At 35.4% G+C, this 14,969-nt stretch overlaps 1 protein-coding gene across 1 annotated transcript in view; it reads right to left on the reverse strand.

The window, feature by feature from the left end:
• LOC128482972 (probable cation-transporting ATPase 13A4) overlaps positions 1-11,452 on the reverse strand; it is a 37,749-nt gene extending 26,297 nt beyond the window's left edge. Inside the window, exons 1-7 of the mRNA XM_053458993.1 lie at positions 11,266-11,452; positions 5,547-5,720; positions 4,546-4,680; positions 2,969-3,039; positions 1,851-1,931; positions 1,636-1,705; positions 1,185-1,319 (exon numbers count right to left, since the gene is read on the reverse strand). Of these exons, the coding sequence (XP_053314968.1) occupies positions 1,185-1,319; positions 1,636-1,705; positions 1,851-1,931; positions 2,969-3,039; positions 4,546-4,680; positions 5,547-5,720; positions 11,266-11,328 (729 nt within the window). The 5' untranslated portion in view covers positions 11,329-11,452. The remainder of the gene's footprint in view (positions 1-1,184; positions 1,320-1,635; positions 1,706-1,850; positions 1,932-2,968; positions 3,040-4,545; positions 4,681-5,546; positions 5,721-11,265) is intronic.
• Between the last annotated feature and the right edge of the window lie 3,517 nt (positions 11,453-14,969).

Consider the following 14,969-nt stretch of genomic DNA (forward strand, 5'->3'; position numbering starts at 1 on the left):
TGGATTGTGCTTTAATGAACTCAGCCTGTCCATAAAAGACACATAACATGGAACCAAATATACAGATATATATATATATATATATAGATTATATTTATATATTACGTTCTAAACACACACATACATATATATAAACGTTGAGAACTTAATTGCCGATTATGATTTGGGCTTCAATAAAGGACAAAGACTAGCTTTATAGCATCAAGGTATCAATAAGCATGATGATGATAGTTTAAAGATGTATAACAAAAGACAACAGATGAACATAAGGCTAAAAAGGATGTAAAATACAGAGGGGGCCATTGCCAAAAATCCCAGTATAATAATCTAAAATGAAGGGGGGGATCCCACAATGAAAACATTTTAGAGCAATAGTAAAAATTAGCATTGATTTAATAGAATAAAAATACGAGTAAGAGACACAGGAAGAATATAAGCAATCGGAGCAGATCTATTTATCCACCCTAGTTAATCTCCTATTGGGGTTGGAGTGTTGACCAGAACTATGAGCATTGGGCAGAATAGGCTTGGTTAATGCAAGCATGACATGAGATTAAGGGAAAGGCTGGATGAAAAACACAATTTGTCCTAAAAACTCAGAGTTTCCCTGCCCATTTTGTTCGAAGAGGAGTTCATTTTTTGGGTCAGATCCAATTTAGAGTATCACCCGTCATTGATTTGTAAATTTATATCAGAAGAGTGACTGCCTTGGGACTTTAGTAACAACATTCAACACCAGAACAGATTATAGAATTTGTATTTATCTTTATCAAAGTGCTTCCTCATTCAAATTACATGACTCAAGTTCTAATAGCAGACTAGTATGCCCTGCAAAGTGTTGAGTGCTACCTGATGCTTCCCCAATGCACATACAACGTACATTTTTAACTTATCTATTGTTTGTATCGTTCAATAGCAAATCACAAACTGCGACCTCAACAGAAAACCAGGCTTCACGTTAGCACATTTTCTCATTAGATATAGAACAAAAAAAATTGCATGAGGTAGGTTAAAGAACTAGGTGACCTCCAGGACCAAGGACCCCTGGGCTAAGCCAAGATGGGATTTATCTTAGGCAACAATGAAGTCTTTATGAGTTATTTTGCCACCACCTTACTAACGATATAATGGCTGATAATGTATTTTTGTACATTATTGTTGAAAATGTATTGAGTTAAACTTACCATTCTTAATGTATAGACAGACAAAGCTATACAAATTAATGACATAATTATGATTGCCACGGAATATTCAATGTATTCTTCTGCAAACCAAAGACATACACTGAAGAGCTGGAAAACGTAGAAGGGGTTTAGGACCTAAAGAAAAGAAAAGAAAAAAAAAAAGTTCGGATACTTCATATCAAACTTAATGTGTGCTACAAAAATAACACCAAGAGGTAAATTTTCTTATTGTGGAAAGTTCCATTTACATTCATTGTACATAGATTTTTTTTTTTTAAAAAGTTTATATTATACATACACATATAGTTTGAGTACTTTTCTTCCAATATGTAATGGACAGGATTGGAAAACGTTTCATAGGAAACCTAAAATAATATCACCATAGCATATAGATTGTTGAAACTGTAAAATATGCTCAATAACATGTTATTATAATACAGAGTAATCTTACTTCTTTAAACAATAACTTCCAGATTGGAGGAATTCCAACATCAATGATATTAGTTCCACAGATAAGTCTCCTGCAAGAATACATTTTGGGAGAGTTAATGAGCTACCTTTGTTTATTTTGGATTTTTTAGAATATATTATACATACATATATTACATTTTGACAAAACGCCAGCTCATCATTAATATTTAACAATTTTCCCTCAGGCACACTTACCTAAAATCCTGTTCTTCTCTTGTAAAACCAGAACCAAAGTTTTCATGTATAGATTTACACGTATAGCGATCTTCTAGGATTCTGCAATAAAAACAAAATAAATAAAGTAGAGCTGACCATTGAAAATCATCGTGACAGTGAAGAGGAACTTTATTTCTTTATTTGCATCAAGCGTTGATTAATGTTTCAATTTTGTTTCGAAATAATTTGAAGAGCTCAGTGACTTTAAATATAGATGCAACAAATCAGTTCTTCCCTGCTACATCTGCCCAGGCACAGCCGGCAATACCTATAGGCAAGGTCCACAGTACATAGTGTATACAATGGGGCGATATGCCATAATTATACCAAAGAAACAATAGCTAGGCATGAAATGTATTTTCCATCAATGTTTTTGCTCCTGTGATGCACCCCCTTTTGTCGGCGTGCGAATGAGATGACCCTAATTTTTCTGGCAAAGGGTGATAAGGGTTGTTTTCTACAAGAGCTCGGATCATCAGACTTTTTAGTTTTGGTTTCTGTATGTAGAGTTTCACAGGTAAAGTGGGAACACCTTTACAATTACAATATCTGTTTCCTGCATGTAAGTGCCATAAGGACTGGGCTGGTGATGACGTAGAAGCCCTGGCATTTTCAGGCCAGCAGCCACCAACGGCTACTGTAGCTACACACAGTCTTCGTTTTGATGCTCAAGTAGTGTGTAGCTGGGCATATCTAGCACGTAATCTGTTGGGGTATGTGGCACAGTCTGTTGGAGTATGCGTCTCTGGCATTTTCCCGGTGTGCCAGATGGCCAATTGGATACTGCCAGCTATACTGACATCTAAAACATACAGTTAAACACTCGGCCAACTATACATCTCATGAATGGTGGACACTGAGAGTTTATTTATAGCTGTGGTCGAATCCAACATCTCTCAATGCTGTTCGTGAAGCAGTTTAAGCCAGCAGCAAGCCGACTTAAACACCACCTCCACAATCACAACTCAACAAGACAAGTCTGGGGTTTGGCTTGGGTCATGCTGTGCCAGTGGCCACTTACTCACTCTTAAATTTTATAGAATAATAAAGTAGAAAATAAATAATTCACACACATAGCTTAAGCATGAGATACTTACCCAGCTTTTGAGAATTGTTTTGTATAGTCATCCCAAATGTACCGTATCTTCTGCACTTGTATATATCGAGCCTAAGTAACAAGAAAAGGGTTTGTGATAAAAAAATGTAAATAGTAATTGGAATCAACAGAATTATACAAAAGGAAAACTAATTCAGTAACCAAGGTTCCCCCCAGAATAAATAAGATAATTTTATACAGTGTGTCATAGTGGATAATAACACCCACTACACATCAAACAAATTCCATATCATGTTAAAGCACAAAAAAAAAAAAATAGTACAATGAAAGAATTCGGTTTAGTGTAATGGGAACAAAATAGGAAATGTGCAGAGCAAGAACAGGTCACAGTTACAGACAATATAGCTTTTGGGGTGGTAGTGTCTGTGCCATGTTTAAAATGCATTTAAAAGGGTGTAACTAAGTGTCCTGAAGCATTAGGCAGTAATCTAGCTGGGGATTCCAGAATATACCTTGTGCATGTTGTGCAATAAAACTCTAACCATTCAACTGTCACATATATGGCACTGTAGGGAGTTCACGACTATGAAACAGGGCAATAGCTAGAGTATCATATAGCGGTAGGTGATCAGAGACAGATATATATTGGTCTCACAGTGATCGTGGTAAGCAGTGTAATGACAAATCATTCTTGCCTTCATCTATTCTTGTAAACAGCTTGAACTACCTTAACCTTTACAGTGCTAGGAGTATACAGAGAGCCAATCGTTCCATGTGTTGTACTGATGTGTGAATGACTGCTTTAGATGTGGCATCCACTATGGTGGATTTATTTTTATTTTTTTAATGTCCTACAAAAAGCCACCAAATTGTATTTGCAATCCAGGTGCTCTTCTATAAGGACGAAAGAGGAGAAAAATCTTGTTCAAGACTGAATTGTTTTTGTAATCCACTGTGTAATTCCAATCATTCCTCCAGTTTTATTTTATCATTTCGAAGTATATCCATACAGGTGTTTCTGACCCTCTTGCCCTCGCCATGTTAAATGTATCAAACTTTGTTCTTCCATGACATTGTATTGGCTTCTAAAGTGCTTAGTTGGAGATCTGGCAAATTATACCAACAAAAGTGTTTTTTTGCATATATGCATGCCCTTCAGAAAGCAAATTCAGACAGGAAGAAAACAATGACAATTATAGTATGTGTCTACAAACAATAATAAATGTTTTACCATATTGATAGTATCAAGAACTAAAGGTATTCCATTTTTTGAAGAATAAACAACATTGTAAGTACAGCTTAAGTTAATAAGACTTTATTAAATGATAAAATATTATTAAATGACACATACTGTAGCTTCATGAATAGTCTTCTACAGGAATAGAAATTCTAACTGTGTTTGAGAGCAGTGTTCTGAAGGTAAGGCTTAGGGACAGATCACCGTCCCAACTAATCTCTGTGTAAAAACTCTACAAAGCCATGAAAGATAAGTAAAATTTTAGATTTTAAAGCAGAGATGATCCACTGACTAAGTGCTTAGGTAGCAAAGCACACACAAAAGAGGAGTGCGATATAGGCGACAGCATACCGTGCTTCCATGTAAAAGCATTTACTTACATGGAGTTGTGGCTTTTTCACAGCTCTGTTAATGACGGAATCTATATCTTTAGTGACCGAGGCATAGGACCTGTACTCTGTGTCTGATAACTGGATCCACAGTACCTTTTTCCAGGTATGCTCTTTAAATTGATCCTACAAAAGATAAAACAATTTAGAAGCCGGTCTTAATTGCAGCATCAATCTTCAAAAAAAATAAATAAAAAAAAAAGTGTCTCATGATAATTGTTTGCTTCTGTAAAATGGCCAAGTTTCTTTGTAAGCTTATTTTCCTTCTGTAAGGCCATGTAAACAAGGTTCTTATTCTTCTAAATACATTAAGGAAACAAATGACGGGAACAGAAATATGGGAGACAGGTTTGTTTCAAAATGAAAGATGAAAGTGTTTTGCCATTTATGTCTTTTAAATGTTCCTGATACCAGAGAAATACTACATTTCAATGTACTTCTAGGTACGGTACTTTTGTGAGCCCCATGACTCCCTACAACATCTGCACCATAGGACAATTGTAATTTGCAGTCCCTTTTTTATGTGTGTGTATTAGAAAACACTTTTTTTGTTTTAAGTACAAAAACTCAAAAGATAATTGCAAAATGTCTAACGTGTTGGCTTTTCAGGTTTCACAAGTAAGACAAGTTCTTAAATATACATATGTATAGACTGACTGTACAATGCAATTTACATAAATTAGACATACCTGGAACAAAACGTACAAATAAAAAGAAAACAATGTACTAATCATTTTCAATAAATTGGGAGGTTAAAAAAAAAAAAAAAAAAAAAAAAAAAAAAGGGTCAGCTCTACGGACTATATGGTTTATTTAATATTGAGCTTGGTGCTGTCTGCTGTAAAACTTCAAACAGTACTTCATCCTTGGCTGAGTTTTATGTTTAGATTATCATCATGCCTATCCTATGCTTAAAATCTCCCATGGTCTTCGGCTTTCATTGTTCGTTATATCAGGTTTACGTCAGCCCTGAACAAAATAACATTACTTACCGTAGTTCTGAGCAGTACAACATTGGCATCTTCCAAGGAACATGGAACACAGTTAGCCCACACATGCCATTCTGGCTTCCAGTATAGTATAAGCCAGGAGAAACCAAGAGAGAAAACATATCCAAGAATGCACAAGATTTCTTTGCATCGGTGCCTCCTGAATCCAAATATGTCCTATAAACCAATGAAATAGGCGAGCTGAGTCCAATAATATACAATGCATTTCGGAGCTGCACTTCAACATTTTGTGCCTATATGGGGTTTTTTTTTTTCAAGGGCCTTGTTCAACTAAGCTTCGAGTTTGGATTTAAAACACTTTGTAATTGCTAATCATGAATAAAACAGTAAAAAGACGGGTGTGGAGTACTTGACTTGTATTGGAAACGACAGAGTAAATTGCAGTGGCTGTGCACGAGTTTTAGGCAAGGTTATCCAGGGCTAAGTAGGGCGGTGCATCAAGAGGTTACTGCAGACACATTACAGCACGTTAACATTTTTTTTTTTTGCTTAAGACAGATAATCTAAGAAAATGCAAATATAAAAAACAGAATCTTTCTAAGCATTGTGGTAAATACAATTTTCTTATCTTAAAGAAAACAAATGAATCATACATGTATGGGAAATGAAACTGAGCAAATAGTGTTATTTATAATAAAAAAAAATAATTTGAGAACCAGAATTAGAGCAACAAAAATTATTGAGTTTTGCATTGTGCAACTGTTTCAAGTATCACTTACATGACCAAACCTTGCTGTCAAAAATAGTATAGTTGACAAATTAGGATACAAAAAGCATTTAATATTTCGATTTGACAATGACATATATACTCATGGTTGTAAAAACATTTCAAGCACCTATAAAGATATATGTCCATAGTTTATGTTGGAGTTTGATCAACACAATTGATCAAACTCAAAGGCTGTATGGTAGCAATTCTTTTTATGTGGAGAGCTTGAATTATATTGGTGGGTATGTTTAAAACTTACTGTCATAATATCTCGCAGCTCTCTAACTTACACCATTTTGTATCTACATAAACTGAAACTTAAGGAACAATAAACCAGAGAGAAGAGGAAACAGTAGGAAAAGTGATAAGAACAGAACAAGATGAGAGCTCTATAGTTGTACGAATGCGGATAACAACTTTTGTGGTGATCTTAGTGTCAGACACGTCTCCCAAACAGCCTGAAACTTGAGCATTTTGTCTCACAATTCGGCCGTTATTTTTTCCATCATGAACACCTTGGGGGTGGGCTGCACTCTGATTGAGAAGGGGCTGGAGATGAGATGGAACACATACTGCCACACAGGGGCAATCCTTGCACAAGTGCACCAAATGGAGATAGAAATGTAGAGAGCAAAGGCAGAGAAGACCCATTCAGCCCTTCTAGTATGCCCAACAGATAGTCCATCTTCTTCCTTCCAGAACATAAAAAATAACTACGTGGGGTATGTGTGTAATCAGGGAAGTTATTGATCGCAAATTGGATCATTGCTCATCAGGGCACCTAATGTGCAGAAGAAATTAGCAAAAAAAGATTTTTTACATACCAGCACTCTCGATTATTTTTTGCATGCTTCTATGGTCAAAAGGATATATAATTTGTGCTGTTACATCAAACAAGGAAAAGAGGAATCTTAGTTCAACCCACATATGGAAAAAAAATGGCAATGTAACAAGTTCTGTTTTATTCCTCCTTCTGAGGAAAAAATGAAAGGCTTATTAGCATATTGAAGAGCTCAAATAATTATGTTTTGTCTATACAGAACAACACGTGTAAGATTTTCCCCTCAGTAGTACAAATGTATGAGGTTTGATATGTACCTTAATGGAAGTTTTTTTTAAGTACAGATGGATTTGTATTTAAGTCATTAGAAATCAGTGAGATTATCTGTATGGTCACCTGTTTGTTTTTGGTCACAAACACACCTTGAAATATGAACACAGTTCTCCAATGGTCCTTTTTGGATTTTTATTATTGTTTTTGCAATATGACAAATTCCACTTGTTTCCTAAACCTTCAGACATTTATAAGCCAGAATACAGTTGAATAAAGTATTTAACATTCCCTCAAACGTTTAAATTAAAAATGCTCATCTGTCATGTAGATTTATTTTTTTACAGGCAAGGTAGAGACCACAAGAAAGCATACACGGGGATCACGCAAAACAGTTTAAGATGCTATTCATTAATTGCGCTCTCTTGCATTTTGGACTAAAAAAAAAAAAAAAAAAAAAATAGACCTTTCATCTTATTCTTTTATTTCAGTTTTTCCACAACAACATACCACTGAACACAAGAATTAAGCATCCCCTGAAAAAAAATTTCAATAATGCAAAATTATTAGTATTTTTTTTTTTTTTTAAATGGTTTTGGGTATTCTATAATAATGGAAAAAATGTTTACACACAGAATTGGCTACATTACATAATAATACAGTTTGACAACTATAAACCTACAGATATAGAGTCATAGTTAAAAAGCGGAATCAGCTAAATATTTAAGAACTTTAATTAAAAGCTTAAATGCATATCTGGCTACCTAACAACTGCTAATCTGTTTTGTCAACCTTCTCAAAGAATTAACTATATTTTCTAAAGATCATTATACTGTTCTTTTGTACCTGGTGTGTTCGGATAGAAATATTGTCATGAAGCAGGAAAACCATAAGATCTTGGAATGTATAGTCCAAGGCTGGTTCAGGGATTGGGGAGAAAGATTGCACATATGTATGTGTTTTAGAGCGAGAATGTTTACCATGGAGGCTGCTTGTAGAACTTCCCAATACAAATTCTTAAGGTGTTTGCCCCTGCTTCCTACGTCTGTGAATATTGCCACATTAGTTCCTGAGAAAATAGGACCTATAGCTATTAGTGATACTTTTCAGAATGCTAGCGTATTCAGAGAGTAAAAAGGTAGACTCTCACACATCTGAAGTCTCGAAAGCTTATGTTTGAAATATTATTATAAACACCAAAACCGTAAGGAGAGCACGTACGGAGAAAAAGGTATATACAAAGTAAATCTTTATTAGACAATATGATTAAATACATATAAAAAAATATATATAATAAAAAAGCATCTCGGCACCAAGACACATATAGGAAGGTACATATGAACAAGGGCACAGGACTACAGGAACTAGGATGGAAATACGTATGTATATAAAGGCACAAATAAGAAACACAAGGATGACCACAGCGATAAAGTAAAAAGGAACAAATGAAATAACATACTGCAGTGGTACATCGGTGCTCAAAAGTTACTAACCAAACCTAGAAACAAGGCTGAAAACAGCAAAAAAGACTGGTGATAAATGGTGCCAAGTCCCAACGTACGTTTCACTGCAATGAGCTTCGTCAGGGGGCACGTCTCTCTACCATTTTTGGTAGTTTGTTCGTTTTTGGTGATTTTTGAAATATTATTGTCAAAATTCTTGCTACAGATATTTCTTAAGCTTTGATATAATCCAGACCACCCAGGGTTCTAATTATTAGCAAATAATAACAGATACAGTAAACGTAAAAAAAAAAAAAAAAAAAAATGTACTTTTGCACAAAACAAAACGTATGTTTAGTTTTAAACATACTCTCCAATTTATCTGCTTGCCCACCATTTATTACGGGTCCAAAATGCATTGTTTTCAATGGGTTTAGGGACCGCCCATTTTCCTTAAAGGGTTAAAAATTTCCTTAAGGGTTTTTTTCTGTGTTACGGTATACACTGAAGTGGGTATTTCATGGAGCCCTGCATGAAGTCAAATATATGTGGAAGAGTGGGGTAGCTTATAAAGGTTTTGCAGGGGGGGTACTAAGCTATAATTACATCATTTAAAAAAAAAAATTAAAAAAAAAAAAAAAAAAAAATGGAGGCTAGGCCGGAATTTGTTGCTGAACACGGCAAAAAATGTCTGTGAAACCCAAACAGCATATAATTGTGCAATAAGATGTAGTACCGCTAATGTATAAATACATTATACATAAAAAATGACTAAATTATCAGCTATATTGCATCTGTGATTGATAATTTATATATGATGTCTAAAAGCTAGCAGTTTTCTTCATACATATTAATCCGTATGCACAATTTAGGTGTTCTGTAACCTTCAGTAACATTTTTTTAACCATCCAGAATATTATTGAGCAATCCTAATAGAATGCGGGTAGTTTATTGGAACATTTAAGGCCATGTGTGTGCAGTCTATTCTTTGGCACTTATTTCTAACTCCTTCTCTGCCAGGGGAGCTTCATTCTTCTAAAAGTTCTGTTTGCAGAAGGTAAATAGCTACTCAAGTTTTCACCAACACTAGAATTGCTTCATAAAATACCAGGTTTTTATTTTGCTGCCTAATGAAAAAAATGTACTTCAAAGACTGACAAGAAAAGTCTTAAGCCCAGAAATGTGGTTGCTATAGCAATGGATAATAGGTTTAAATGCTTACTAAATAAATACCAATTGTTTTCATGCAACCAAGAAACAGTTGGTATTAAGTCAAACGTGGGAAGATTGGGGTCATATTTATGATGAGCAACAATGGGCCAAAAAAGGATAAACATGAAGCGCTCCTCAAAAGCAACCATCGTAGAGTGCTTCACTTACCACTTTTTACAAGATCTGCTCTTTAAGTTTTGGGTTGATAAACCACATTTGCCTTCTTGTATAGATAAGATATGCTGCAAAGAGTTGGAGCTATGGAGACCCAAGCCAGAAGACTACAACTTTATGCACTAAAGCCAGCAGTTGCAGAGATTTTAGGTTTCAACTTGTCGATTTCATTACGTATGGCAAGAAAGGCTGACGTCGACCTTTTGATACACGGTTAAATAATTGAGATGACTTTTAGCAAGTCTTAACCAGGCTCTCCTTGCAGAAGCTCACTCGGGATTGCACATTCATAATGTCAAATAAGTGAGGGGAAACTGAAACTCTCAGAAAAATGTCAGTTTTAGTGAATACACCCCCAAGGTAAATATTAGAATGCATTTATCTGAAACTAGTTAAAAACAACATCTACCCCATTCTTAACTCTGATCTGTTCGTCTAGAAGTAATAAATTATGGAATGACAGACAAGTAGGAACTACATACACAAATAAAACCTATAAAACTATAACAGATGCATAAACTTAAAATGTTTTGGTGTGATACAATGGAATGGATACAATGCCAGCAATATATAATATGTCATTGAATATCAGCCCTGATGTAGACTGCAATGAGAAAAATGAAAATAATAATACATTTATAATTTATAATACATTTACAATTAATAGGTGTCAGGTTTTAAATGGTCAAAGTGGCAACTTCACCATCTGGCGTGTGGCCACATATCATTTAGCCGCCACTGTCCTTAAAGTCCCAGTGCTGCCGTTCTCCTGTAGTCTTTCCCTGGATTTAACCTTTTATTATACAGGGCCATCCATGCGCTTCATGCAACAGAAGCTCACCATGGTTGGTCTTTCCAAATGTGCAAACTCTCCCTTTAGTGAGTAGACCCAAAAGGATGGCTAAAAACGTCATACTTTGGAATCCCAAACTAGGTGCTATTATAGCATGCTAAAATTCTAAACTAATTTTTCATAACAAATGATGTTAATACATTCTACTGTTTGACTTCATCTTGGAGGAGAGCAAAATACAAAGCAATATCTTTCCATACAAGACCAACACTGAAATTGTTTAAAACGTATTGAGATTTTTGGTTAGTTTAGCCACTTACCATCTCATTTTCCTCTCCTTTATTGAGCAGGGCATGATGTCCTTCCCTATATGTTTCACCCATCAATCCCACATAAAAAAGTAAGAGGACTGACTACAGTTTATTGTGTGTCTAGTAATCCTGTTGGTATGATATTTCAGTAATCCGTCTCGCTTGGAAATACCAGGTGCACACAGCCCAGGATAGTCACAGAAGCATGTCCCTGCTTTTTTCTGTGAAGGAATTAAAAGAGACTCCTCCTTCTAATGAAGTCAGGAAGGTAACCCTTTAGGTGTTTCTAGAACTTCATGGACATTCCCAAAACGCCAAAGCCCTTTCTAGCAGAGCCAGGTATTGTAGCCCTGTTAATTGCGCCTGAGAATTGTATGTACATTGGCAAAGGCAGACTCCTCTTTCTGATACAGCCAGGTGTTGTAATCATGTACACTATAGGTACGTGCAGAGGTGTAATTTGACTACTAGTAGACATACAGCTTGTGGCAAACTTTAAAATAAAAAAGGGGTAATTCCTATTATTTTGCCAATGACACCACTCTTCTATGATTTGAATAAAAGACTTTAAACACATTACACTTTATGCACGATGAATCCACCAAATATTTCAATACATGATCCACACAAAAATCAAAGGTGGGGTAAAGGTGGGGTAAAGGTGGTCCAAAATTCCCATTAAACACGCATCAGCCATCTCATACCTGCCAGCAAGCCTAGAACTTGACTTTATCCAACCAGCTAATGTCTCGCTCATCAGGTGTTGCTGCACTTGTTTATTGGTACCTTTGCATGTGCAGTTCCCAGATCAGACATTGTGCCTTTAGAACACATTTTTTAATATCTGGGCCATTTGGTAACCCCATTTAACTTGTGATATCCCTGATGTCTGACTTTTCCTAATACGCTCATCCTCCCACCCAATTATACCACTCATAACGTTACCATTCCCAAAATATTAACTTAATGCTATTTAAAGCAAACCATTTATATGGTCAAAATATTAGCTGCTCCTTATACATAACACCCAAAACTCCCTACCTGACTAACACATGAATAGAGGGTCTGACATGTCTAATTTATTTTAGTATTATTTTTAATTTACTATAATGATTTCTTACTATGTACGGAGTAAAGATGAGAGCAGAGAACCTACTGGTTCTCCACCCTATTGTTGCTGATGGACTTTAATTAAAGATGTTATACAACCTACCCTTACAAGGGAACTATCACAGCATCTGGCAAAACTAAATTAATTATAAACAACCTATGGCTTGCCTCTTTACTTTGATAATTCTCTGTGTAATTGTTATAGAGAAAATGGTAAGGGCAAAAGGAGTCTACAATGTTTATTCACTAAAGCTGAGATCAGACGTTAAATAATAAATACAAGCACAAATGACTTTTACCACATAGTAAAATAGGCTGTTTGATTGTTTATGCTAAATGTGGACACTTATTAATGGTGATCCTTTCCTGTTCCATGGAAATTAGGACACATGTATTTGAAAATCTGAGTCTCAAATAGCCTTAATAAGCAAATCTGATGTTAGACCAAAATAAAATGACTCCTCTCTTTTATGGGTGCTGAATCAATGTGAAGAATAAAATAATAACCAAGTATAAAAAACAATTAAACACATTCTTCTCAACAGTGATTTATTTTGTTTATAGGGGTGTTGTTATGAGGCAGGGCCTTTTTTCAGTCTTATATGACTTTGTGGCCTATTGGTAGCCAGTTACATAATTGAATAAGGCATTTAAAAGATTTATGTTTTTTTAGTTTACAGTAGTCATACGATCTTTAGGTGATCAAGCTGAAGAAGCCAAGCTTGGACCAAGTCAGATCCCAGGTTTCTTCACTGAGACAACAGAGAAATATAAATCAAAAGCTTCGTGAAGAATCTTGAGGAAAAAGTGGAAGTTAGTGGAAATGAAACTGTAAAAAAACTGCAATACTCTCAGTTGTTTTTAAGACTATATGCTCATCAGTGTTTCTTCAGTGATGGGCTGCTGTGCCACAGTTACCAGTGGGGTGTAATAATTGGAGACGGCAGAGTATATGTAACCATTTTGGCTCAATGCCTAAACCTATACTGGTTGGGTATTCACACGGCAGCATTTGGAAAATAAGCAAGAAAAAAAATACCACAAGACTCTTGGCTAATGAAATGTCCTAGGTTGTCTGTGGTTTTAGGTCTTGATATGTTGATGGAGACAATGCTTTGGACAATGCTATGCTTCCAACTTTGTGGGAACAGTTTGGGGAAGGCCCTTTTCTATTCCAGCATGACCATGCCCCAGTGCATAAAGCAAGGTCCATAAAGACATGGTTGGATGAGTTTGGTGTGAAAGAACTTGACTGTCCGGCAGTCATGGCCTCAGCCCCATCAAACACCTTTTGGGATGATCTGGAACAGAGGTTGCAACAATGTGTGTGTTTGTGGAACCTATGTCTAAAATTAACTTTTAAAACACATTCACAGGGAAAGTGACATCATTGATTCTGATCTGTTAAGCCAATGCAAAAGCATTGACATCCATTAAACTATCCAGCAGAGCAAACATGATATTTACTTTGTATCCCTGATAATACTTAAGCCTGAACTTCTTTTCACAGTTGAAATAAAAACCATTGATAAAAAATGGTTGCTGGAAAGTTTGCAAATGTTGATGGACCCCCCCTTATCCTCTCCACCAAAAATTATATGAATTAAAATTAAAAAGGGAATCTCTTCAAGCCAAGTGTATGGCACATTTTAATATGGTTGTCTGCCCATTGCTACACCCATGTGATTTGACAAATCAGACAAAAGTTTTCTCCAGGTTGTGAATATTCAGTTCAGTTTTCAGTCAGTATATACTTGTATAATTTGACATCATTAAACATATTTCATTTACAGAATGGGTGTTTTTATTTAAGTAATATACTGTTTGACCATTTGTTGAGTTACAATGCATATTTGGTACTACTTTAAAAAAATAAACATTGCTTATGTGGATCTTTTTCTTTATCTAGATAAATATAACAGTTAAAGAAAGTCAGTATACTTAAAACAAATTGTGTTTTTTACAGTTGTAAAATCTTGATGTTTTAGTTGTTTTGTGGGCACAACTTTTACTGATTTGCTGTATCTGTATCATACACACACCGTTAAAGCATATAACTTTTTGGTTACTGATTGTTTTCTTGTTTGAAATAAATAATTCCTAAGGATGTTCTATTACAGGAACAATATATTTGTGATATGATCTGTAGAATAATGACAGTAACGACAGTAAATGTTTAATGATACAAACAACATAGCACTGGCAAATTGTTTTATTTGAGGCACTTGAAAGTTCTCTATAAACCTGTTTTAATCAAGGCTAATAGATTTCACAGTTAGGATTCTGTATAGTGATCATTTCATTTTTGTTTTGTAATCCACACCTTTATTTTAGAGGCATATACTCAATGTCTACATAAAAATTTCTTAGGTAAGACATGGTACTGTCTCTTGCAGGCACTTGCATGCTAACATATATAAGAGTATCAATGTGGCACTTCCGACCAGCTCATTGCACCCTAAAGCATGAGGTTGGCCACATGATCAGCAATAAGGCACATGGGAGGTGCCATTAGCCACTGGTCCATCAGGTATTTGTCTGGTTTGCCATATATTCAGTCCCTGCCTGCTTATAGAATAAACATGGCAGCTTTGTAATGAGTA

Source organism: Spea bombifrons, chromosome 3 (assembly GCF_027358695.1).
Source record: "Spea bombifrons isolate aSpeBom1 chromosome 3, aSpeBom1.2.pri, whole genome shotgun sequence".
Classification (NCBI taxonomy): domain Eukaryota; kingdom Metazoa; phylum Chordata; class Amphibia; order Anura; family Pelobatidae; genus Spea; species Spea bombifrons.